This window comes from Hippichthys cyanospilos, chromosome 1, assembly GCF_059441005.1.
Source record: "Hippichthys cyanospilos isolate Australia breed blue-spotted pipefish chromosome 1, RoL_Hcya_1.0, whole genome shotgun sequence".
NCBI lineage: Eukaryota > Metazoa > Chordata > Actinopteri > Syngnathiformes > Syngnathidae > Hippichthys > Hippichthys cyanospilos.
Window position 1 is genome coordinate 12,767,501 of NC_142369.1, and position 27,416 is coordinate 12,794,916.

General features: G+C 37.2%; 2 protein-coding genes across 2 annotated transcripts in view; both read left to right on the top strand.

Annotated features, from left to right (window-relative positions):
* The window catches only part of LOC148429278 (putative phospholipid-transporting ATPase IM), a 26,001-nt gene extending 25,097 nt beyond the window's left edge, over positions 1-904 (top strand). Inside the window, exon 28 of the mRNA XM_088419981.1 lies at positions 1-904. This exon is cut by the window's left edge and continues 1,372 nt beyond it. The gene's annotated coding sequence lies outside the window, so the exon portion shown is untranslated.
* A 511-nt stretch (positions 905-1,415) lies between these two features.
* Positions 1,416-27,416, top strand: part of dapk1 (death-associated protein kinase 1) — a 32,485-nt gene continuing 6,484 nt past the window's right edge. Inside the window, exons 1-20 of the mRNA XM_088424304.1 lie at positions 1,416-1,551; positions 2,121-2,310; positions 14,742-14,963; positions 16,375-16,513; positions 17,234-17,363; positions 17,954-18,002; positions 18,163-18,189; positions 19,611-19,763; positions 20,575-20,620; positions 20,704-20,793; positions 21,571-21,663; positions 22,142-22,360; positions 23,304-23,402; positions 23,541-23,639; positions 23,733-23,930; positions 24,134-24,331; positions 25,262-25,360; positions 25,445-25,522; positions 25,949-26,168; positions 26,756-26,947. Of these exons, the coding sequence (XP_088280430.1) occupies positions 2,249-2,310; positions 14,742-14,963; positions 16,375-16,513; positions 17,234-17,363; positions 17,954-18,002; positions 18,163-18,189; positions 19,611-19,763; positions 20,575-20,620; positions 20,704-20,793; positions 21,571-21,663; positions 22,142-22,360; positions 23,304-23,402; positions 23,541-23,639; positions 23,733-23,930; positions 24,134-24,331; positions 25,262-25,360; positions 25,445-25,522; positions 25,949-26,168; positions 26,756-26,947 (2,413 nt within the window). The 5' untranslated portion in view covers positions 1,416-1,551; positions 2,121-2,248. The remainder of the gene's footprint in view (positions 1,552-2,120; positions 2,311-14,741; positions 14,964-16,374; positions 16,514-17,233; positions 17,364-17,953; positions 18,003-18,162; positions 18,190-19,610; positions 19,764-20,574; positions 20,621-20,703; positions 20,794-21,570; positions 21,664-22,141; positions 22,361-23,303; positions 23,403-23,540; positions 23,640-23,732; positions 23,931-24,133; positions 24,332-25,261; positions 25,361-25,444; positions 25,523-25,948; positions 26,169-26,755; positions 26,948-27,416) is intronic.

A 27,416-nucleotide genomic window follows, 5' to 3' on the forward strand; every position in this document is an offset into this window, starting at 1 on the left:
ACAACAAAATTGCTGAATTACTGTATATGCGGAGAAAGGGATTTACGAAATGAAAAGAAAAAATAAAATGTACTATTGAAAAAGACAGTTTTGCAAGGGTAAAATTCCCTGACATTCACTTCATAAAGGTGTCATTTTACACAAAAAAAAATGAAAAATGTCATTGTACGTAAGCATACTAGATTCAAAAAATAGACTTTTTGGGGGAAGGGTGAAGGAATACACTAATGCCAGAATTAAATTAAAAAATACGGGTATAAAATTGTATGTGAAGAAAACTAACATATTACAATGAGAAAAACGTTAGAATAAACTACCAGAATACATCTAATAATAATGACAATTGAAAAAAAAAATCTAATTTCACTAAAACAAAATAGTAATATGAGGAGGAAAGTGATAGTAAAATATTTTTTAATATGGCTGGTAAAAATGTGCAATTTTACAAAAGTAGTAATCAACATGTTGGTTTAATGTGATGCAACTTTGTTTTGAACTCCTATTTTCATGCCAGTTTTGCACTGAGACCATTTGATGTGAATGTGACTCAGCAGCGCCTCCTCTGGCCGTCTAAGTAGCGCACTATTCCTTATCCCTCCATTGCTTCCAGACATGAATAATTACCACAAATTATTAATAAGACCATCCCTGTTCAAATATGCTGGAAAATCAACATGTGGCAACAATGCTGAAATGAATTAACTGACTATAACATATTCCTCATGGATATACAACGAACTATGCAATAATCCTAAACTATTGCTTCAGTACCACTTATTTATCTGTGCCTTTAACTATCATGATATATGTGCTCCTGTGGACCCTTGTTTAATTTTAATATTGTAATGTTTTGTATTCTTTTTATACAAAGACTTCCACTATACAAATAAAAGGTGTTGTAACATTTTGTCATTTTCATTGACTTCATAAAGTGAAATGGGACTTCCAAAGGACATAATGTGCTTGCCTATAACTTTTTCAAATTAGTTTATGTACCGTTGACTTATGGCTGATATTAAAGACAGATTCGGTAACGTAAATGATCACACACACTATGTGCGTTAATTTTAATTATAACAAAAAAGTTCAATACAGCACTTGTTTGCTCCGTTACAAATCCACTGAATTATGTGTCGAGGAATGGTCTTCCTGCTGTCTGTCTTCCGAAACTGACCGATGCTGCCTTCACGGAACATAAAGAAAAATCGTTAATTTTCTGTTTTACGCTTCAAATCATTGTTTGGTGTTGGAAAAACACAACATGGGAGGCTTATTTATGTAGACATGAGTAACACTGGCAAAACAGAATAAGTTCGCAGTAAAGCGTAAATTAGGTGCGTTTTATTTTAGCAAAGGCTACCCTATGCGGAGTTATCATATCCCCTACCGCCACTTGAACGCAACACTGAGCGCAGACTGCCTTTTGCATTGTGAACGTGGATTTCCTCCCACGGCGACGTTTTGTCGTCGTCCTCAGTGAGCCGACGACAGAGCGGCGGCACTCACCCCAGGTTAAAGCCCACGAACCGTCGCCTGGACTCGGCTACCAGGGTAAGACATTCCGCCCCTCCCTCGTCCACTACTACTGTCTTCTTTATCGAAGTGCACCTTATAACATCGAGTTCGGCCAAGCGAGAGCGACACTTCCATTTTGGGGTTAAATTTAAAGGGAAAATGGAGGTTACGTGAGTGTGTTTTTGGACGTTATTTCACGATGATACGTTGAGCTAGTCGCTGGAGGAAAGAAGAGGGGGAGTAGGTCGGTAGCACCGCGGCTTGTGTCTCCCATAGCTACCGCAAGCTGAAGCGAGTGGGGTGTGCGCGAGTAGCCACTCGTGTCTCATTTTTGAGACCCACCCTACCTTACCCAAACCAAAAACACATGTTCCAGCAGTGTGATTTTATATTTTTTTGTAACTATATATATATATATATATATATATATATATATATATATATATATATATATATATATATATATATATATATATATATATATATATATATATATATGTAGATAGATATATAGATAGATAGATTTTTTTTTTTTTTTTTTTTAAGGAGTCGTGCCGGGTCCGCTCCATTTGATTTACACTCTTCCAATGGTCTCTTCAATCCAGGCCCGATTATGGGGAGGAGAGTAGCCGGCTACGAGCGTGTCCTGAGCGGCATGCCACTGTGAGGAGTCCCCCTCCTCTCCCTCTCCTTTCCTGGAAACATCCAGCACTCCTCCAAGTGCACACACAACATGACTGTTTTCAAGCAGGAGAATGTCGAAGACTTTTATGAGATCGGAGACGAGCTGGGCAGGTGAGCTGCGCTTTTGCTTTGAATCGTCTTTGCACCTGTTTCACACCGACATGGGCAATGCAAAATTCATGGAAAATGAAAACGTAATCCATGCTGTACTTTGACTGCCCCCAAATATATTGCGATGCTGTTAATCCATTCCTAAAACACCAACAAAAATGTAGTGTGTTTTATCATAAGAAAAATAATCAAAACACAATTAAATAAAATTAGAAAAAAAAGTTAAACCATTTCTACATAATTATAATTCAATGGGCATTGTGCTACTCCTTTTAATGTGCAAGCCTTGGACAAGAGGCAGCATAATACTATAACATTAAGGCAGTGCTTCTCAATTATATTTTGCTACCCCCCCCCCCCACACACACACACACACATACACACAAGAAAGAGAAAACGTTTCACACCCCCCACCTCCACTTGCCATGCTGACCATAAACAATATTATTATTGTCTCTATTGTATAAGTATACCTAAAACTGTATCCTTTTTAACACTGACAAAAGGAAAAAACAACATAAACCATCTTTCAACAGCTGTTGAGGATAAGCTGCTATAAAAAAAAATGCATGAATGAATCGATTCTTTTAACATTGAAATCACAGTTAATAAATATGTTCAATCCTTCATTTTGAAACTTAGTATTCATTCAACTACCAAAACTCGACTTTAAATAAAATCGGCAAACGAGTGATGAATAAACAAGTACACTGTTCATCGCACTGGTGGAGTGACTGTGTATTACTATTAATGATGTTCTTCCACATCTATTGTACATGTCTTTCTGCAAACTAGTCAGACAACTTTAGCAGACTAACAGGACAACCACTACCTTTTACTAGGAAGCCAAAACTACTAGTGAGCATTTTGATGCTACCTGTAGCAACCAGAAAGCTCTTCATGTGTGACATACTTAAACTAGCGGGCTTTGTCATGTAACTATTAGTTTGCCTGTAATTTTAATTGCCTACTATTAGGTCAGAAATGGCAGCAGTTGTTTAAAAATACATAGGTCAAGTCTGCCTATTTGTCTTGGTATAATGACAAACTAAGAGCATACTAATACATGAACCTTAAGCTGGATATCAAGGATATTGAATAAATGCTGTGTAAGAGGCAGAAGTGATAGAAGGCTAATACCCTTCATGCACCCACTGACCTAAATTCAACCCCCTTTTACCCAGGCTGGCATGACTGGGTGGATGGGCCGAGACTGTTTGGTAGACCTGTCACTCATCCTCCCCCACTGTTATATACGACTACCCATCCCAAGGAACCAACTTTATTCGCATAGTGACAATTTATTCTTGAAAATATACTTTATTATTACAGACTAATTCTCATGATAGTGGAAAAAAAATAATTGATGCAAGTGTTAAAAGTAAAAAAAAAAAAGTGAGCTAAATGACTTATTTTCTTAAAATTACAACTCACTGTATCAGATAATGTGGTAGACCACCTAAATATGAGGGGATTATAAAGACATAAGATAACTTTTATTAGTATCAAGTGATTTGTGGATTATTTTACTCACAGCCCAAACAGACCACTGTTATTTTAGTCAGCCAAGTGTCAAAAGCTTAAGCCCCTATTCCACCGAGGGCAAACATTTGCGTGTGTGTACAAAGGCAGCAGATGTTGCGTATTTTCGGGGTTTGTTCAAGGTTGCAAACATTCGCTAGACGTTCGCATTTATGAAAGTGTGAGTGCGAACATGATACCTCCTTTTTTTCTAATCAATACCAGTACAAGTACAATACTCAAAAGACATGATTCTTTCAAATGCAGATTCTTTCACTTCTGCACACATGCGGAAGATCAAAGCCAACTCTCATTGCTTTGTTAACTGAACCAAGTGTTGACATTTGGTTCAACACTTTTTCTAAAAGGGCATCTAGCATTGAAAAATGTTTCAATTTGACAATTTCACTTGAGCGCATGTGCTAAGGATCTTAGCTGGCTGTGTATGTTTATTTGACTTTGAAAATCTCTTCCGCTAGTCATACTCAAAAAATCAGAAATTGGGAGAACTTAGAGCATTGTGCCAATGCTTTAATGCAAATTCTTTAGAGTTTAATGGTTGTTCTGTGGTTTTATGATTTGGAATGGGAAGGGATTTCATACTGAATTCACCTTATTTTGAGGGGTGACGGGATCCCTGCCAACTGTGTTAGTGGGTAACGAGTGTGCCCGTGTGTGCGTTCGTGCGTGTTTGTGTATGTATACATCCCATTGTGGTCAATTAGGACAGTCGCTCAAGTGTGGAAAGTTATGTATGCGGTCCTCCACCGTGAATGACCTTGTAGTCATCCCTAGATGTGCATCATAGTGCACTAATTGATTGTTAAGAATTCTTTGCGGTATGGATTGTTTGATTGCGTCTAGAAGCAGTAAAGTGCATTATAAAAGATGTCTGGTTGCTTTTTTGATTTTTTTTGTTAGCAGCATTAAGTTGGAATTCTCTGTACATCTGCGCTATTCACTCGGTACTTCTGTTCAGAACATTCAGAGCGATCTTTACTCATACCGTTAACATTTTTGCCATCATAGTTTTGTCTGGCTAAACACACTATTAAACAAATGTGAGAAAATCAAAAAAAGAACAGACTTATGACGTTGTTTTCAGTAAGAGTGATGCTGCCTGTTGGGGCGTATTCAAATCAAATGAATTTGATCTGTATTGCCCTGAATCACCACAGGTGAAAAAAGAAATCACAGATAGGATCACACTGAACATTTCAAATATTCAACGGCCTTCCCCTGAACAAAGCTTCCAGAAAAGAAAGGCAAAACTCTTCCAGAAAAGAAAGGCAAAACTCAAAAACTCCATTGAGAAACCTTGAGAAACGACCATAGACGTGAGGAGCCCCTATATTCTGGAATTTGCACAAAATGATTGCTTCAAACTGAAATGGTTAACCTTTTTTATTGCAAATACCGAGAAATGATCAATTCAAAAACAGCCACGCTCTGCTCACATTACAACATAGGTGTGAAAATCTCACTGTGCACATTTAGGCAAAATCCCTTAATCGGCGTGCACCAAAAATGCGACTTTTTCATGTGTCCTGTTATGACAGACATGTTCACCTTATGGCACTATATACTATACTATATACACTATACTATATATACTTATATGTTGAAACCAGTTGTGCTCATTTTTTTAAAACTGGAACACACCGCAGATTAACAAGTGTGTCACATGATGTTATCTGTGTAAGCCAACTGACTTTGTCCTGAGGTCATGAAGGCACCTAAAAAAACAGCCAAATGTCAGTTTTATAAGACGGGAGATGATAGATGGATAAATGGAGCAGCTGGTGCCCCCCTCCCTCCCCAAATCCCCCCCTCCCACCTTCTGCACTTCCCACCATTTCCACAATCACCTCCTCTTCCTCCTCTTCACATGCCAATCGTGCACTTTGCACATTTTGTCTCAGAAAAATCATGTTGACATTCCATTAATAATTCAACTAAAGGCAAACTGTTTTATTTCAGAAGTGGCACCTGTAAATTCTGTCTAATTCAATACAACCAAATGGATGGAGAAATTTGCCCTTGCATACATCTGTTATACGAGCATCACAAAAAGAAAACACACACATTCTGTATTAACTATGTAGTTGCACCTGTAATATTGTGCAATGTGGTAAGCGATTGGAAGTCGCCCCACTAACATGGCAAATTAAAGAAAGGAACAAATAAAAAAACACAAATAGTCATAATAATCACAATAACAACAATGATACCAATATTTAATGAGATACTAATGAATGAGCCAATGAGAGTACTCATTTTGACTTAAACATTTTTTCTAAAATGACAATTTTGACCTTTGAACCGATTATTTTGAGTTTGCATTGTTTGCAATGGAAACCCCAGCAACAAGTACAAAATGGCGGCTCTGTGTTGTGGAGATGTGATAAATTGTGACAGATTGAGTCTACTCAGTGACCTCACCGTGAAGTTTGCTGGTGTTATGTGTCCCTGATGTGTCTGAAGGCATTCCAGTGAGACCTCAAGGATGCCAATTATGCTGTGATGAACTCAGCAAGAAGTAACAAAGATAGCTGGAAGGTCATGAAAACAAAGCAGCATCCACCTCATAACCATAAAATTATAACAGTGGTACTGCGACATGACTCATGCTGGTTTCAGGAACACGTTAAAGACCTCTCCATGTTGATAGCAGCATATCATAATAGTAAAGATGGTAAAGTGAGCCTCTCTGGAGCACAATGACCGCCATTGTTAGGCCTGCCAGGGTCGAAGTATGCATGATGTACATTCCTCCGATACCCTCACTGGCACTTTAAAAGTAGTGATGTATAAACATATCCTAAATCTAATAGCAGCTGTGTTAGGTTTGTGATTGACAGCCAGTGCGAGTGGCGAGATAAGATGGCGTCGTCCATGTCTGCTGCGGCTGCTTTAGTATGTGATGGTTTTGCCTAACTAGGAGTAAACAAACAAAACCAGTGGATTCCTTTACAACAGATTAGTTGAGCCTCCCTAAATAAATATGGACCACACACTTTCATGTCAGTTAACACCCTCAGCAGTAATGGTTGAAGAGTCAACAGCATATGAAGCAACAAATAGATAAGCCTAAAATTCATGATAATTTTTACATTCAAATGTTCGTTTCTTGGATCTGACCGGCCGAAGCAAGTTACCTGTTTCAGCAGCATGGAATTTAGCAAGTATTTTTTTTATTGATGGACAGGTATCGATACCAGATCTGAGTGTCGGGCAGATTTCGGCTTTATTGAAAGCCAGTGGTTCTCAATGTTTTTCTGTGAAATAGGTTTTTATCCAAGCACCCCTTAAACAGTGCAGAGCATTTTGGTGTTTAAAAAAAAAAAAAAATTAAAGGTTGCCATCAGTGTTTGACTTCTTAAACTGGAGAACCTTTCAAACTTAATTTTTAATTGTCCACAAGATATAATCAACATTAGGTGTCCTCTTTTGGAAGAGATCTGTCATAAAAAAGAAATAACTTAGTAAATATTTGTTCACAAAAAATAATCAACATAAAGTGTCAGACCTGTTCTCAAAAGTAAATAGTTATTAATGAAGATTTGTCCACAGAAAAATACTAAACATAAACTGTCATCTTTCGGGATTACAGTAGAGATCTGGTCACAAAAATAAATGATTAACTTAACAGGTAGCAAGAAGTGGCATGTGACAAGTTGGGTCGAACCATTCAAGTTTGGGGGAGAATCTGGCTTTTAAAAATAATGAAGTTGAATAACCTAATGAACATGAAAAAATAATTGTAGGAACTTATATTTCCTGAAACATTTAATTCATTCCATAATTATATTTAAAAGAATTTTTGCATGTTTGTTAAAATCTCAAGTACCCCCTGGAATTCCTTCAAGTACCCCCAGGGATACCTGAGCCCCCATTTGAGACCCATTGTCGTAAAGTATCATGTTCTCAGATAGGCTGGTGATATTAGCCACGAATAAAAAAAAATTAAAAAAAACTGACAGTAGTTGGAGCCTTCCTATGGCAGTTTGACTCATTGAAGAATCCTCATCTTGTGAAAGAAAAGCGTTAGTTTATATTTCACAATTTTTTGGTGTTGTGATAAAGAAGTATCAGTACTTGGTATGAGAGTACAGGTCTGAAAAAAGTGATATTGAATATCTCTCATGTTTTTGTCAAGTAGACCCACAAAAAAGTTTGAAGAAGAATGCATGAAAATATGGCCACGTGGAGATTTTTGACTGTCAAACTATCAATCAATCAATCAATCAATCAATCAATCAATCAATCAATCAATCAAATTGTATTGTATATCCCTAAATCACAGTAGTCAAACTAGTATTTATGAATATGTTTTAACCTGTTTAGTTCAGGGGAACATATTTAAATATGCTCAAATGTATTTTCAGGTACGTTTGACTGTTTTTAAAATAGGTTCTAATGTACAGTACAGTATTTTCAAATGCGTTCGGATGTACTTGCAAGCATATTCAAACAATAAACTTTTTCCGTATTTCTATGGCTTATGCTTGTCAACACCTAACATTGTTGAAACAAATGCTATGTTTTTAGCATTTAGCCGTGAGCTACGTTCGGACTTACTGTATTTGCAATTATGTTCTGATGTATTTGTGAGTATATCTTTAAATATGTTTGAACATACTTACAAGTACCATTAAATGTATTTGCAAGTCAATTTGGATGTTTGTAAATTAATTAAAGCGTATTTGCAAGTACAATCAAATGAGCAGTCAATCAAAAATGTTTACCCCACATGGGGACCTATGCTTCTGTGTAAAAAAGACACAGGAAGTCTGCCATTCTGGTTTGTAGCTTCCATTTTATTGTGGTCATTTCCAGACAGACATTTCTAGACAGATGGATGACACTAAATAGCAAGGACTTTTAGTTTTCGTTATTGTGTGTGGGTAGAGCAAGGTAGTGAAGCCTCGTGACTGGACATAAAACTCTGAACTCTTGGTGTTGTCTGCATAGCAATAAATGAGCTCATGAGAAAATCCGCCCACTATCCTGACAGATGTACATTTTTTATTTACACTACGTTGATAATCCATCAGCTTCTTCCTTCCGTCCAGCAGCCGGCGGTTCCTCTTCTCACTTCTCAATCATGTTGCCGTGGTTACCCTTTCCGCCAGTACACAATGGCGCGGCGGTTGCGTAACTGTTTTGTGGCCCTCACGTTGTGAGTGCCTCACGCACACACACGCGTGCACACACACAGCGCACCCGAGTGGGTCGGGAATACTGGGAGCCGGCCTCCCACGCTGCTTACTAACTGCTAATTGCACATGGTGGCCGTATCATTAACATTAGCTACATTGCCACATTCGGTGCGCTCCAATACAATAGCTGCTTCTTTAACTCTGCCTTTACTGAAACGGAATCAGAAGTGTGTATCTTACTTTATTTTTTGCTGGTCTCTCAGTCGTCAGTGCACCGCCCCCCTTCTGTCAACGTCGATCCCCCCAATTTTTCATCATGCCAATCAATTGCCGGTCTGTCGTTCACTTCCATCTTCAAAGCACCAACCCCCCCCAACCAAAAAAAAAAATTGGAAACTCCATCGTTCTACTAAAACATAAAAATAAATTTAATATGTGTAAAAATACAGTAAGTGTACACAATACGCTCTATAGTTTGGCCTTAAAGTTCAAATATGCAGTAGTCAATTCAAACATATAAGCACCCTCAGCAGTAAAATGCAATATGTCATCATCAGAGGTGTGCATCTTACAATTTTTATGCTGGTCCGTCAGTCGTGGGTGCACTGCCCCTCCTCCATCATTGACGGTCTGCCATTTGTTCATGCCGAAAATTGTCGGCCCTTCAGACATTCGCCGGTCCGTCGCTCACTTCCGTGAAAAAAATAACCACAATCACACAGACATAGAGATTTTTTTGTTGTTGAGCATGTCTGAATTTTTATGTATAGGGTTAGGGTTTTATTTATTTATTTTTTGTTATACTGTGGCAGTAAGTTAAAAATGACTCAGGCAATCATTCAGTTATGCAAATAGGATATTCTAAACTGCTACCGCAAACAACAAGCACGTTATCTTATGTTGACACAGCTGTGGTATTGGGTTTTATATTGTGACCCGATAAGGAAGTTTCAGGGTGAAAAACCAGTAGAAAAAGTTAATATTTAGTGAAATAATCACCTCACATGACCGGTGTGCGCAATGTTGCCGTACTTGTGGTATTGTAGCTGACAAGGTTAAAAATGATGAGGAAGGAGAGGAAGGGTCTGGATCAAGTGCTGAGTGTTTTTTGTTAACCGAAGGCGTGGGACCAAGATGTTTAGCATCAGCACTTTTTAACATGCCCGTTGTGTAGTGACGAGCAAACTGGCAGGCATCTTTGTCGTGAAATATTCATGTCGAGTTGAAGAGCAAAAACACTCAGTGATTATTTTGCATTTATCACATTTATCGTCGATGTTAAAAGAAAAGTATATGGTGACCCTAATAGCATGGTTGTCTTAGTCGGTTCGCATAGTGTCTTTGTAATTGTGATAGTAAGTAAAAATGTCATGATATATATGTAAAATAGTCCTGCAGTTTTTGGTTTGATGATACTTTTGTTGTGGTTATTGTTGTGGTTATTTTTTGCAACATTATATTTTTTCCTCATAGAATCACTAGTTTCTTGTAAAGGTTAACTTTACTTCATTCTTACCATTTTGGTACTCATGTACACATGATTGAAGATTATTCTTGCCAAATGAACTCTTTATTCTTAAAACATTATTTGTCTTTTTTACTTTCTCAAGATTTTTTTTTCTTTCGGTGTAGATGATTTTTCTCAAGAGAGTATTTGTTTACTGTTGTAAAATTGTTACTTTTGTCTCTGATTCAAACTTATTTCCAGTCATGACTTTTTCCAGTTAAATTAAGACAGTTTCCCCCCTACCGCTTATTTTTTTTCCCCTGTATTCCTGCAACTTTTTCTGTGTTTTCTCTTTTTACAGTATTCTTGTAAAATAATGGCTTTTACTCTTGTAGAAATATAACTTTTTTGGTAAAACCACAACACTTATGCATCAGTGTCGATATGCTTTATTGTATGCAATATAATATAATTAGGCTGCATACAGTAGTCCTAAATCATAGGTGTCAGACTGCTGTCCTAGAGGACCGGTATCCTGCATGTTTTCCATTTTTTTTCTCTTTGCATCAGTGACTATACGCTTTTCTCCAATGCAATATAATATAATTAGGTTGCATACAATAGTTCTAAATCATAGTTGTTAGATTGCGGTCCTTGAGGGCCGGTATCCTGCATGTTTTTGGTTTTCTCTGCCCAACACACCTGAATAATATAATTAACAGATCAGCAAGCTCTGCAGGAGCTTGAAAATGATTCTAATTGTTTGAATCAGGTGTGTTTGAAAGAGAAGGTTCAAAAACATGCAGGACACCGCCCCTCAACACTTGTGACCTAAATAAAGGAAGAAAAAAAACAATACATTATACTGTACGGCAAACGACAATGTGTAGGTGAGATCACACTCTCACTGCATCAGTCTGTTGTGCATCACCACATTTTTGAAGCGCTGCCAAGCAGCCTTGATATCCTACTTAACACTTTTGAGCTTTTCAGCACCTTCTTCGCAAGAAGCCTATCAATAGCTGTGTCAGAGTTACTTGCTCATCCTTTGGTGCTTTTTTCCCTCAGCCCACATCTGTTTATATACTGTGTGTGTATATACATGTATGTGTGTTCACCATTATGATCAAATTGGATTTTTTGTTTGTTGGATGATGATGAGTTTTTCCAGGAAAAGGGCTTTCATTCGAAATGATTCAGTAGGGTGCATAGACACACACGGTGTATACATACACACATACGTACATATTAGGTTTGTAACAAGACCTAGTTGGACTTCTAAAATCTTCTCGTGATTTAAAAGATCTGAGCACACCAGATGAAATCAAATCGTTCCACTTTGAAGTATATCAAGATACGTATGAAACTGTCTTTTATTTGAGTTGTATCTTATAACAAAATTGCACATTCACATGACAAATTCATTTAAATGTATGTAAAATGACAATAAAAGTCACTGCATCATATTGAACTGAGCCATACCATATTTCATCGAATCCCTCCTGAGTCAAACCGAATTAAATAATTCCACTTTGAAATACATCAAAATACGTATTAAATTCTCTTTTATTTGACAGGTAAATCTTCAAACAAAATGGCACATTAGCAGAACTGACAAATTCATTTAAATGTATGTAAAATGACCATAAATGTCACTGCATCATAATCTCATGAATTATAGTTAATAGTCAAACCATATTGAATCAAATTGTATTCTTACTGAGTCGAACCGCATCAAATTGTTCCACTTTGAAAAAGAATCGTCATTAAATTGTTTTGCACCGTACATATCAAATCATTTTTTGTTGAGTGATGTGCAAGTATTTTGGTCATTACATAACTAACTACACAATGTTTATTTATGACCAAGGGAATCCCTCTACACTTACACAATTCATGCAGTAGACAGGGTGTGGTGGGGGGGCGCAGAAATAATGAGGGAAGAGTCCTTCCGTGCAGACGGAGAACAAACAGAGGCGGGGAGGCAGTTTTTCACAAGGCCAGATAGCAGGAAGCCAGATCAAATGTCCTCACTCCCTTTGTTGTGGCTTAAAGTGCCGACAGGCCTTGACGCTTTTGGGATGACTTGCCAGAGGAGAGAGGAGACGATACGAGAGGGGGTGGGTGCTGGGAAAGGAGCAGGGTGCTGGCTGACTTGGGTTGGGTCTGTTGCGTGATCTAACACTGCAGGATGATGTCTGTTTATCTCAGTTCAGCAGTGAACTTTTGCTGTTCATGGGAATTCAGGACCAATTGTTTAGAATTGACTGAATCAATAGTTTAAAATAGCGTTGCCAGTACTTTTGGTACCGGTATATAAAATGTATGTTACACCAATGACAGATAACTGCTTTTCCTCTGTCTGATGCACGAACTATTAGTAAGATTTTTTTTTTGTTTTGTTTTGTTTTGTTTTTTGTGTGGCTGGTATTGGCAACCTTCATTACTACCCGATGCTGTGAAATTAGATGCATAGAGGAATAACCTCAGGGCCCGACTGCTAACCCAAACAGCAGCACCATACTAGGCCATGTCCTATGTACACCTTTTGGAACGAGCTTCACTTGACATTAATAATCGATTTTAATGTGCCACCACTTACACAGTAAACGGTCCTGATTAAACACATAATCCCACAGGGTCACGGCATATCATACTCTCTGCAACTAAAGTCGATCAAGGTATTTATTTGTGTAATCTTTGCCCTTAATCCCAGCATTATCTAGCTATACCTTACAGCTAATGTAATATATATCATGAGACCCAGATCTCGAGTCCTATTTTCTGTGCCTACTCAGATATCAATGCATCTTTATCAAATATAATTCTTTATCTTTATCAAATATAATTCAAGCAGTATGAAGTAACAATGCTGTACCTTAACACACCAGTATAAACTATTGATGTCTAGTATCACATATAAAGGCTTCCGTAACAAATATCAAATGTATAATACCAATTATCTGTATTAAATATCAATATGGTATCGAATATCAATGCACCAGTATCAAATATAAATGCCCAGGCATCATGTAACGTTACATGTCTAACATACCAATGCACTGGTATTAAATGTAGACACAGTATCAGATCCTTGATACATCAATATGAAATTGTGATGGTCCAGCATCATCTATCAATTCACCGGTATTAAATGTCAATACACTAGCAAATATCAATACACCGTTATATCAATATAGCTGATATGTTATTAAATATGGATACATGAGTATCTGTGTACCCTTATAAGTTATATATAATGTTTTGTCATCACTGCAAATCACTTAAATATAAATATTTTGTCTCACATGCAGTTTGTCCCTCAAATGCTAAGATACCAAATCAATAATCTTATATAGTGACTCCTCATGCTGTCACAACAGTATTGACACCATTAGTCATGCACTTCTTGAGTTCCTCTAGAGGCATGTGGACATTGTTGAATTTGACCAGGAAACAACCTTTTTGCCTGTCTTGACCTGCAGTGGTTGGCTTAGTTCATTCGCCGTGTCTAGTGTCGTGATTAGCTTGGGCTAATCATGATGCACTTCCTCAATCTTGAGCGATCCCAATGTTATCATTTATTAAATACAATATTTGTAAACTCTACGGGCCTGTACATTATGTACTGTGCTCCAAAAAAATCAGCCAATAACACACCACATACTTATGGCCTTCATCTTCTCATTCGTTTAGCTGGCCCATGAGTAATTTGCTTTCAGCAATGGCAAATGTTCACTGCGTCTCTTTATCTATTTGTGTTTTTATGCATAGCAGTGTGCGCCACAACAAATCCATCATACTGTACAAGTGGCATGTCAGCATAGTCGTGTTAAAGGGGTACACATAATTACAGCATTAAATCAGCAAAGTATGACTCGTGTTCCCCCCTGGCCCAGAAAATGAAATGGTGCAGTCCAATTGTCCAGTCATCTGGGTTCATTCATCCGTGCTATAATAAAAATGCTACAGTTTACTCTATTTTGTAACATTTGTTTTTACGTTTTAGAAGAGTCTGCTCCCCCTGAAAAAAAAAAAATGGAAGGTTCCAGCCTCCTTGTCTCATCCATCTTTGCCGTGCGTTAAGTTTAATAAATGTTAAACCCATAGAATCATAGAATCCAATTACACACTAATTACATTGTAGAACCAGTCACTTTTTCACCAATAATCCAAAAATGGTTACGGCTCAGACATCTTGTGCCATTCATCTGCAGAACATTCTGGAAATGTAAAAAATGTCTCTGCTGTTTGTGTACGTGCTAATTAAATCTCGACACCCTGTTTCCTCATGACGACAGTGGCCAGTTTGCGGTGGTCCGGCGGTGTCGTCAGCGGAGCACGGGCACCGAGTACGCTGCCAAGTTTATCAAGAAGCGGCGCAGCAAGTCCAGCCGACGCGGTGTCACACGGGAGGATATTGAGCGCGAGGTCAACATCCTGAAGGAGATCCAACACCCCAACATCATCACGTTGCATGAGGTTTTCGAGAACAAGGCTGACGTCATCCTCATCCTGGAGCTGTAAGTTGGCCAGCTTCTTGAAAATCATAGTGGAAGAATTTAGTAGAAGAACAAACGGTCATTTTACAAGACACTTTTAACTTGGCAATTGTTTACAACACTTGTGGTTTGCCGATGTAACAGGAGAAAACTAAAACAAGGTAATTTGTGTTTACTTGAAATGTTATCCCAGAAACAAAACCAAATCAAACCCAAAACAAAAGCCCACAAGGTGACCTTAGGCATGTGGTTTCCAGCTGCACCAGTCGGACAACATTTCTTAAGAGTGACTAAGGCTCAGTTACACTTCCAAGCAAACAATAATCATTTTTAACACATTCAGCTTCTCCCCTGTTGCTTCGCGTAAGTGACCATGTGGCAAAGTTAACTTGTTAAAATAGCCATGTGAGAAAGTGACCATGTGTCAAGATTACCATGTGTTACTGTGATCATGAGTCAGTTACTAGATAAATTACCTTGTTCCAATATTACCTCATGTTAAATGGCCATGTGTCAATCCAAGCATGTTTTAAAGTGACCAGTCAGCTTTTTATTTTGTGCCAAATGTCCAGGTTAAAGGGACCGTGTGTCAACATTACCTTGTCAAAGTTGCAGGTTTAACGTGACCATGTCAATGACCACGTTACAATTGCCAATCGTATAAGTGACCATGTGTCAACGTGACCATGTTTCAATATTGCCATGGGTCAATATAATCATGTTCAAAATGACTGGGTCAAAATTACTATAAAATTGGCCAAGTGTAAGCTTGCGGCTGATGGTCAATGACCATGTGTCCATCTCAATGTGAAAGTTGTTGAAACAATTACTCCCTTATTGAAATACTTGTCGATTAATTTGATATTTGAATACTTGTCAATTCATCGATTCATTTTGACAACTGTATGTTTAAGTGACCATGTGTCCAAATGCTCACGTCAATGATTATGCGTTTCTCCCCTCGATGTCAATGGTCATACGGGTCCTTACTGTAGCCTTTGCAATCAAATAAATCCCATTTGCAAGCATTTAGGAATGAATGCATTTTGCCGTTTTGAACCTAAACCTGTTTTGACAATCTATTGTAAGTTTTTAGCCTATTAGTCTTTTTTTTTTAATGCATTTTGTTAATTGGGTCAAAACCGACACAGAGGTTAAACAATAACCCGTGGTGAAAAACTGGAGTCTTATCTTCTTATGGGGGGGAACATTCTGCTCAAATGGTCCAAGTTGCCTTAAACAATTCTAAATCCAACCTTGAACCTGTTTCCTGGTTTCCTATTGTACTCTTATTGATGCATTCAATTGGCATGATGTCAATAGCAGAGCTGCTTAAAAGCAACTTTGCCTGCCCTCTAATGCATCTGCATGATGAGATTAGTCTCTCTAAACTCCATTAAAAAGATGCATGACTCTTTGATTTTCTGTTTAGAGTGGCTGGCGGAGAACTTTTTGACTTCCTGGCAGAGAAAGAGTCGCTGAGCGAAGAGGAAGCCACCCAGTTCCTCAAACAAATACTGGATGGAGTTTTCTACCTGCACTCCAAACACATTGCTCATTTTGACCTCAAGGTAAATTTTTATTGTTTAAGCCACACTTTTTTGAGTAGTATATCACATCCCAACTATCATAACATTGTCCCTTTCCCCCCATAGACATTCCAAATTTGTTTTGGGTAATATTAGAACTTTATGCTCAAAATATTGTGATGTTTTTTCTCATAGTATTGGTGCTAAATTGTCATCAGATGTATTACTTGTTACATTATTTTTAATTATTCCATTAGTGTTGTAAAATTAGGAATATTTATCATAAAATGTTTACTTAAGTCTCGTAACTCTATCTCAAAATATTCCTTAAAAATACAGCTTATGTCTTCATGATATTCCGACGCTATTTAGCAAAATCAACACATTTCTTCACGCGAATTACATTTTTTGTTATGAAATTCCGCTTATTTACTCATAGAACTCATAGAAAAAAAATGTGCTTCTAACTTGTTTCCACCAATTACATTTTTTGGCTTGATTGTGAATGGGACTGGAGTGAAATGAATACTTTCTTCTCTTAAAATTGCAATTTGAGCCTTTGAAAAATATACTTTTTTTCATAGTATTAGTGGTATTTCAGTAAAATCATACTTCATTAGAATTTGATTGTATATAAATAATTAAAATTTATTTGAATGATATAGCTTTTTCTCAATTTTTTTTTTTAATTTAATTAGGAACAGTGTACAGTATTTCATCATACATTTTCTTTGACAAAGTTTTTTGTTGTTGCGTTTTCAGCCAGAGAACATCATGCTGCTGAGCCGCTCTGTGCCTCACCCTCGCATCAAGCTGATTGACTTTGGCCTGGCGCACAAGATCGATTTTGGCAATGACTTTAAAAACATCTTTGGAACACCGGAGTTTGTTGGTCAGTACCTCACACGAGTGCATGTGCTTGCTTTTGCGTTTTTTCTTGAATCCACATGAATATGAATGAATCACACTTATGCATGCTAAGCAAAATAAGAGCTATGGTATAATTAATAAAACATTCAATTGTGCATTGTGAATCCTTCAAATGGTTGTCAAACTTTGCCACCATTCATCACCTACATGAGACAGGAGATGAAAAACCTTACCAAATGCACCTGTAGCTAAGTCAAATATTTCAGGAGCTTTACTTCCGGAGTTATTATTCGTTCAGTTTTTTGGGGGCCGGTCATCAAATGTGAAAGTTGAAAAATCAATGCTGCGTTCTTGCCTTTTTGTGACTATTCTCATGATAGACATGTCCACCAAATTTCATGGCTTTAGGTGAAACTAGTTTAATGACGCTAAAGGACTGCTTCATACCAAAATGGCATATTTTCTTTTTTCCTTAAATATTTATTTTTGAGTTGATTTTATTTTATTTTTTTTATCATAAATAGACATGCCTACCAAATGTCATGTTTCTTGGTGAAACTGGCTTGGGTTTGCTGGCTGAAAGAAGAACATGTTTTTACATTATTCTTGCAGCTCCTGAGGTGGTCAACTATGAACCTCTGGGCTTGGAGGCCGATATGTGGTATGTGAGCAAAAGAGATATACATGACACACACACACCCACACACGCACACACACACACACAAACACGTGCGCGCACATATATGCTTTATTCCAGTGAATATCTGCAGTCAAGTTAACATTGATGACATCATTAGCAAGTCTTTCTCTTCTCTCTGCAGGAGTGTTGGTGTGATAACGTACATTCTGTAAGTAGTGCACAGTTGCTTTAATAAAGATATGATTTTTTTTCTACCATATAACAAGAATTTTTTTTTAGTCTTATTTTTTTCTTCTGACTCTTAACTTAAATGTTACGTCATGTAAAGAAGTTATAAATACCAGTAACAAATGCTTGCTATTAAGTGCAGATTTCCATGATACAGTAGGAATTTTTGTGATGGATGTAAATTTTTTAAACAGAAATATTTGCAATATAGCTTTGTGGCATGCAATACAGCTGGAGAATGCTGTATTTATATTAAGATACAAAAAAAGTTCTTATTTTGTTGATGCTTGTACAGTAAATTGTCCCTATTAAGGCTGCCTTGACTGCAAGTGCATGATTGCCTTCATGTCTGCTGCAGCTGTCCCGCTTGGAGTCAGCGTCTGCTACTGACGAGCTGGAGAGGCTTCGGGCACACTTGCCTCACTTTCTGGCTTTAGCCTCAATTCTGTATCTCATTTATATAATTGAATTAGTCTTAGTTCAAATCAAATCAAGCATAGAATACGATTTTTGATTAACTAATACATTGAATTACATAGTAACATAATTGAAGATTATGTCATATCATATACTCATACAAAATAGTTTAATAAGTTACAATTAAGTGACTCCGTAAGCTTCTGCACTTACTTGCTTCTGTTTTTTGCAGATAAAGAATATATGCCTGTGTGGATTGTTCTGTGTGATTGCACTGTTTGTGATCAAATATCCATTTAAAGGCATAAAGCAACATAAATGCTAGTTTTATTTGCCCATCTTCATTGTTCTGCATTTTGTGTTAGCATTAAAACAGCAGATTTTAAGGAATTAAGGAAACGTGATGTGGTTTGGTTAAATATAGGCATGCTGTAGTTTTCAGTTTGGGGTTTTGTTTTGCAGTAAAGATCACTGCTATCATCTAGTGGTACACTTTTTGCTTGCGACGCCAGACAAAACAAAACATATTTTTCTGATAAAATTGAAACGTTATTCTCGTGGAATTATGGAACATAAACTTGCACACCTACATTTTTGCATTTACTGCTTTTTATGACTATTTTCTAATGAATATATTTTTAAAACCGTTTTTTCCAGTTAACTGTTTTCTTTCAACTAATTATGATTTGTTCTGCACTACGTTTTTCATTTTTTTCTCTAAATTGTGACTTGATTCACCAACAAGACGTTTTTTTTCTCTAAATTTACTATCTTTCTGTGTTTAGTTAAGAAAAGACTAACTTTCTTTTGGATGGTAAATTACAAATCTTTGTCCTAAAATTTCATTAACACTGATTTTTTTGGTAATATCTTTCTAAGAGTTTTCTGCAAAAAGACAACTTTGTCTTGTAAAAACAACATCTTCATTGTCATTAATGTAATACAAATGATGAGTAACATTGTGTTTGACCTCATGTAAAAAAGGCTGAGTGGTGCTTCACCTTTCTTGGGCGACAACAAGCAGGAGACACTTGCCAACGTGTCGGCCGTTGACTACACGTTTGATGACGACTTTTTCGGAGGCACCAGCATCCTGGCCAAAGACTTCATCTCCAGACTCCTTGTCAAAGACCCCAAGTACGTAACTCGTGACGCGTGCGCCCCCTGCTCCCCATTCATCTCGAGAAATACATTTGATGCTGCTCCAAGTGAAATTTGATATATCTGCATTCTTGTATTTTATTTATACTTTTATTTTATATATGTGAACATTTTTACAACTTGAAAGTTATTGTGATGAAAAAGAATGTGAATGCATTTAAATTTTACGACGCTGAATATACATAATGCATTTATATCCATCCATCCAGTACAAATGAAAAATAGTGACTTTTTGAAAGTCTTTTATACAAACACTCATAAATATAAATGTATATTTACGAGTCCAAAGTCCAATTCAGTCCAATTGGTGAATAAAATGTTGCAATAAAATTTTAGTGATGTTATTGTTCATTGTTCAATTTATAAATGAAATTGAATATTATACCGAATTTAATGGGATGGATTAAAGAATGTGCAAATGGTATAAAAAGGTTATTTAGTCAGTCATTTTTGCAGAGAAAATATAATAAAATATACATTTCTTAAGTCATTTCCTGAGAAAAATGATTTATGACGCCATATGTTGTACTCACAAGAATAACAATGATCAAATAAAACTTTTAAGTTGTTATATTTTAACAATAAAGATTATTGCATATCTGTAAATGAATTTTTTTAACTTATTAAACCTTATAAATTATGACGATAACGTAGTAATTTTTATATATACACTGTATAAAGGTGTATCCTTCATGACAAAAGAAAAATGTTAATTTGATAAAAATGAGATTTGTTGGAAGAAAGTCACATTATCGCAATCATTAATGTTAATGTGTTTTGTTTTCAGAAAGAGGATGACCATTCAGGACAGTCTTCATCACCCCTGGATCAAGGTAACACTCCACCATAACGCTACACAAATTGATTGATAATCAACCTTGAAGAAGCCATATTCTCAATTTCTTCCCATAAACAGCCCAAAGACACGCAACAAGCGCTGAGTAGAAAAGAGTCTGCAGTCAACATGGAAAAGTTCAAAAAGTTTGCTGCAAGAAGAAAATGGAAAGTAAGTATCTTGAGCCATCAAACATGTCAACAGTTCAACTCTGTTGCTAACCAATACAGCAAGCCCTACCGAGGCATGGACTTACTTTCGGATTACTTTAATCAGGAACAGGTTTTCTGCCGTCTTTTTGGTCATGTCGCGAAATGATTGTTTACACTATTATAAAATTACAATATAAAAAGAAAATGTTCAATTGACTTATTCTTCCACGTAAATTACGGATTTGTATTATGTCCTTTTAAAAAAAAAAATTCACAATCTATATATTTTTTTCTAATAAATTGCATTTTTTTCATTTTTTTTTAATCATGTTTACTCCAAGAGTAATTTATTTGTTCCTCATAAAATTACAACTTTGTTCTTAAAAATGACATTTTATTTTCTTGCATGAATTGCCACAAGTTGCTCATTATCGACATAGTTTTTCTGATGCATTTGTTTTGCTTGTTTTTTTTTTTTTGTTTTTTTTTGCTCTTTAAACTTCCAACCATGTTGATGAGCTTTTATGTTTTCATTATAAAATCATATAAATCGTTTTAGCAGATTTGCATTTTGTTGTTTGTTTCACAGTATTTCATATTGTGTGACTCCAGACTGGTTGCTACACAATGTTGTGCCCTTCAACATAGCAAGCGGCTATGCCACTCATTTCTTCCACGACCAATCTTTATTTTGTACAAACTTGAACCTGGATGTTGAACTTGATTCCAAACATAAGAAATGTAGGCCTCTTCTGAAGTTGAGTAAATCTTGGTCCCTACTTCGTTTTTTTTGCAGCAATCTGTGCGACTCATCTCCTTGTGCAACCGTCTGTCACGCTCCTTCCTGTCCAGAAGCAACATGAGTGTGGCCCGCAGTGATGACACATTGGTAATGTGCGCGTGTGCACACACTCACATGGACAAAATTACAGTTTAATGAGTCTTAATTACTCGTGGAGTATTATTAGCTGCGCGACCTCACTATGCTGCTACACTGCATGACAGCGCAAGCATTCATTAATAGCTTGGATGTATCTTGTATGTGGGTTTGTATATATGACTTTGTGAATTTTCCAGTGTTTTACTTAATGGGTTGTGTGTCCACACGTGTGTGTGTGTGTGCACGTGTGTTTGTGTGCGTGTGCCTCGGTGTGTGTTTTTTGTATGTGCAAGCTTTACTGTGGTCCTTAAGAGTGTATGCATATTTTTCATCTAGTTCACATACTTCGACTTTTCAACATCATCAGTAGAATTATTTTTTGATGACTTCAAACTATGATTACTTTGTTGTTAAACAATGTTTGGTTTTTTTTTTTCTTTCTCATCTGACATGTTAAGAGTTGCATCGTTGTGTGATTTCCCTGCAGGATGAGGAAGACTCATTTGTAATGAAGGCCATCATCCATGCCATCAATGACGACAACGTGCCGGGCCTGCGGCACCTGCTAGGCTCACTGAACAGCTATGATGTCAACCAGCCCAATAAGCACGGAACACCTCCGCTGCTCATTGCCGCTGGCTGCGGCAACATTGACATCATCCAACTGCTTGTGAGAAAAGGAGCCCGCATTCAAGCCCACGACAAAGTAAGTACATACTTGTCTTTTGCCAAATTTATTTTCAGTTGTTGTTTTTTCCCAGGTTGCTAGGTATTTTTGTGACACTTGTTTCATTATTTTACATATATTTACGCAATGTTTTTTTTATTTTAATTATGATTTTATTAATTCACATACTTTTTGTAAGGGTTTTCTTTTTTTATAATTACACATTTTTCTTTCTGTGTAATTTAGTTCCTGATTTTTGCTTTTATGTTTTTGAAAATATATTTTTTTCTGCATATGTGTGAGCATATTCTTAATTTAGAATTTTATGACCTTATATATTTCTACTTTTGTTATGATTTTTTAAATTATTGTTTTTAGCTGATCTAAGATTGAAGTCATTGACACTTTTTGCATTTTTTAAGCTGATTTGATTTTGTTTTCATTTATTTATCTATTTGGCCGATTCATAATTTTTTTAAATTATTTTCTTCAATTGATTTCGTTTTAGCTTAGAATTAGATCAAATGTTAATTTATAGTTTTAATCGCATACTTATACTGTATTTAACAAATTGGTTCTAATGAATTTTGATTCATTTCTTTTTTTATGTATTTTCAGTTTTTAATTTTTCCTCACCACAATGTAAAACATTTATTTTTATACTTCCTTAACTATATAACTTTTTTAAAATAATTTTTAGTAGTTATTTTTTATTTATAAGCTTTTTTTTACAGGGACAGTGTGTAAGATTTGGCGTCATGTATTTTTGGGAGAAAAAATGTTATTCACTTTAAAAACTACTGTACTTATACATTTCTTCAAGAGCTCTCAAAAGAACTCTCAAAATCTATATATTTTTCTTTAATTTTTTGTTCATCTTTTTTTATATATTTATATTCATTCACAATTTCTATTTTTTATCTTTCTATCTTTTTTAGTCATCTTTTATTTCTCGATGTGTGTTTGCATGTTGTTCCACTAGAATGGGGCCAACGCCATCTACTATGCAGCGAGACATGGCCATGTGGACACACTCAAATTCCTCCATGCTAACAAATGTCCTCTGGATGTACAAGATAAGGTGTTAAATCTATAATGAATAAGATTCTTCTCAGTAGTTCACTTTGTTCTCGTAATTGACAACATTACTCAGATATGAAAAAATCAAATCAGTATTGTAACTTAACCGTCAACGTGTCACTTCACTGTTGTGTTGCAGTCTGGCGAAACAGCATTGCACGTAGCTGCCCGTTATGGCAACGTGGATGTGGTCAGCTACCTGTGCAGCATCCGGGCCAACCCGGACCTTAGCGACAGGGTGAGCTCACGCATTCCAAGGAGCCCTGCTCAAAAAAAATAAAAAAATCAAGTGTTGAGCGACCCATTTTGAAAGCCACTCTCCCACGTCCAGGAGCAAGAGACAGCTCTGCACTGCGCCGCCTGGCACGGCTACTCAGCCGTGGCGCGAGCCCTCTGTCGGGCCGGCTGCCGCGTAGATGCCAAGAACCGTGAGGGCGAAAGTGCCCTGCTCACTGCGTCTGCTCGGGGCTTTGTGGACATCGTCGAGTGCCTGGCAGAGCACCATGCTGACCTCGAGACCACTGATAAGGTTAGACTTTTTTTCTTTTTTCGGTTGTCTTTCTTTGCATGTTTTTGTATTCATTTATTCTTTTATAGGTTTAAATTAATCTGCCAACTAATCAGAATTTATTTTTGTGCTAATAATTGTGAATAATTGCCCCCAATATGTACATATCAGTCGTCTTAGTTATTTCTGTTGCCTAACATGATGCCTTCTTGGTCCTCCTCCAGGACGGCCACACGGCCCTCCACCTGGCCGTGCGGCGGTGCCAGCTGGAGGTGGTCCACTCCCTGTTGGCGTGTGGTTGTCAGCTGGACCGGCAGGATCGCCATGGCAACACACCGCTGCACATCGCCTGTAAGGATGGAAACCTGCCCGTCGTTGTGGCACTCTGCGACGCCCGAGCCGTTCTTGACATTCCCAACAAGGTAAAATTCTGAACCGCGTTTTTTTTGATTGAAGGAACTATGAAACTAGTTAGCGGTTAACGTTAGCACCCATCCCCTTTCTGGACTTCCAATGCTTCCTCATCCTTTTTCGTTTATAGCCTTCCTCTACTCTGCAACAAAGGAGAAGTATTATCACATTATTCACCAACTGTCATCAACTCTTAACAGCTCCTTAGATTTTAGGCGTGATAATCCAGCATTAGTGCCTTGTTTAATGGGTTTATGACTAAATCTCCCCTGGCTTACCCCAACACTAATAGGCGCAGTATTTCATCTGATTTACTTTTATGTACATTTACTTATTTTTATTTACTTACTGCTACTACTTTACTACTTTTTTTTAAAATTATGTATTTCATGGTTTTCCATGTTTCTAATACTGTACCTCTTAACTTGTAGCCTTGCCAAGGCTGAACAAACAGCCAAATCACCCCTGCCCTGCCAGTAATCTTTGCAAAATCTAATTTTTTTTTTTAATCACAACATTTGCATTTATTTATTTTGATTTGTATTCGTAATTGAACTACAAATACATTGAAGTACTTTTTTTTTTATTATTTCCCACTGTGTCCACGCTCTAATGGAGTTTAGAGCAGGATAGGTCATACAAACATTAAATGTATTAGAGCATTCCAATCAGAATTTTTCTGAAATGCTTCACTTAGGAGGTCATCAGGGTCTTCATTTATTCATGATGATGCTGGTGTGTTTTAGCTTTGTATTCTACCATCTTAACATCTGAAGAACTAAAATGATTAATCTATTTTAGGATATATGAGTGCTTCCTTTTAATGCTTTTAATGACTTTCCTTTATGAATATGCATCTGGTGTTAATGTTAGATTACAACTTCAGCTACACATGCCGTTACTCTTGTTTGATGTGCGTTTTATGTGTGTTGACTCACTAGTATGGCCGGACCCCCCTCCACCTAGCTGCAAGCAATGGCGGTCTGGAAGTGGTACGACATCTCTGCCTTTCCGGAGCCAACACGGATGCCGTAACCAATGTAAACCTATCCGAAAAAAAAAATGCAAATCAAGTCAGACAGATGTACCTAAATGGATTAATGAATGGAATTGATCAATTTCAGGATGGAAAAAGCGCTGAGGACTTGGCTTCAGCTGAGCAACATGACAGTGTAGTGGCCTTGTTGGGGAAGCTTAAAAAGGTAAACAAAGGTGAAAAAGGTTTGAGTGTGATTGACATTCATCATTTCTTTGAAAGTTTAATGGCGATGTCGGTACTCAGGTGGGAGTACAGACGGCTCTCAGCCACCCACACTCGCACCTTTTGGTACATGACTCATCCATCGCACTCGCAAGAAAATGTCAGCACTTGAATTGATTATTTACATTCAAGCTAGCAAGCCCTTTGTAATATGAAATAGCAGAACAAATTTGACCCACCCATTTTATAGCCATAGCATCAAATTTATGGCAAAGGTGGGACACATATGTCCTGCAAACGTTGGTATTTTACTCCTTTTTGTCAGGGTCGCTGTTCTGTTTCGACTGATGCATTTATTACTGCTGGCTTTCCTTTGTGAAAGAGGCTATTATTACTTAACATGCTGAATGTTTTGCTTGTTGTGCAGGACAACCACAAACTGGCCTTCATCCAGCAGCTGCGGCCGACGCAGACTGCGCAGCCACGCATCAAGCTCAAGCTTTTTGGCCACCAGGGGGCGGGTAAGAGCGCTCTGCTGGAGTCGCTCAAGTGTGGCATCCTGCGCAGCTTCTTCCGCAGACGTCGGACCACACGCATGACCAACGGGACAAGGCATCCCAACTCTCCGGTCAATTCTAAGCCTGCCGGTAGGTTACATAGGTTCCACACTGTCACCATGTGGTGATGATTTATTTTAGTGACTTCCTACGCGATTTTGAGGGTTTGTTTTTGTTGTCGTTGGGGTTTTTTTTGGTTCTACGAAAGATAGACAGAATGTACAAAATCCATGTTGCTAGGAAAAATCTCATATCAGGGATCACTTTGCAAAGTTTAGCACTATGCCGGATGATGACATTTTTTTGCAATTAATATTAACAAATATTTGTGGGGTTTTTTAATTGATGCATCAGACAAAAATGATGACATGTCCAACCCTTTGTTGAAAAAACGGGACATAATTCAAATACTTACTTACATTATTTCAGAACTTATTTACGATTTACAGTTTCTGGTTTGGTCGTTAATATTAGAAAATTAGCACCAATTTTTTTTTATCAAACTACAAACAGGCTTCCTATGACAAATTTTTCAAACTAGAATTCTGTGTTCACATCCTGAAATGGACACAATTACTTTCCCAAAATTGAAGACTTTGTCTTGTCATATACTGTATGGCTTCCACTTTTTTGTTTTCTACTCATGGTAGACCTACCTACCAAATTTCTTGTTACAGTATCGGTGAGCATTTCCAACTTGTACCCGGGCTGTGAGAATGTGAGCGTGCGCAGTCGCAGCATGATGTTCGAGCCCAGCTTGACCAAAGGCGTCCTAGAGGTGTTCTCGCCTGCCCACTCTGGCCTTTCACCCGCAGCCGCCGACGAGCAGGCCACAAGGGCTGTTGACATCCAGCATGCCAGCATCCATGGTGAGATGCACCATCCATATTCAACGTTGCAGTCACCACCTTTTTACTATTTTTTATTTGGAGTTGGTCATGAACTGTAATTACTTTATTCTAAATATCAAAATTAAAATGAACTGAATTATGACTGGAAAAAATCTACTTACTGTATTTTACAAGTACCATATTTATTCATTTTTCATTGTTTTTACTCATTTATCACTTTTTTGTATTTTATTTTATGGGCCACTTAAGGACCTATGGCATGACTGCTATCAAGGAGTATTCACAGCACACAGTAGTACTATTCAATACTGTACAGTGTTTTCCCTACCTTTTGTAATTACAATTTTTTTGAGTACTGAAACGCATCCGTAATGGGTTTGAAAAGTTTGTTTTGGTAAGTTTAAATGTTGTTTAGAGCATATGGAAGGGATAAGTGTACAGTACACTGGCTAATGTACAGTGATCTTTTTTTTCCAGAAGCTTACTG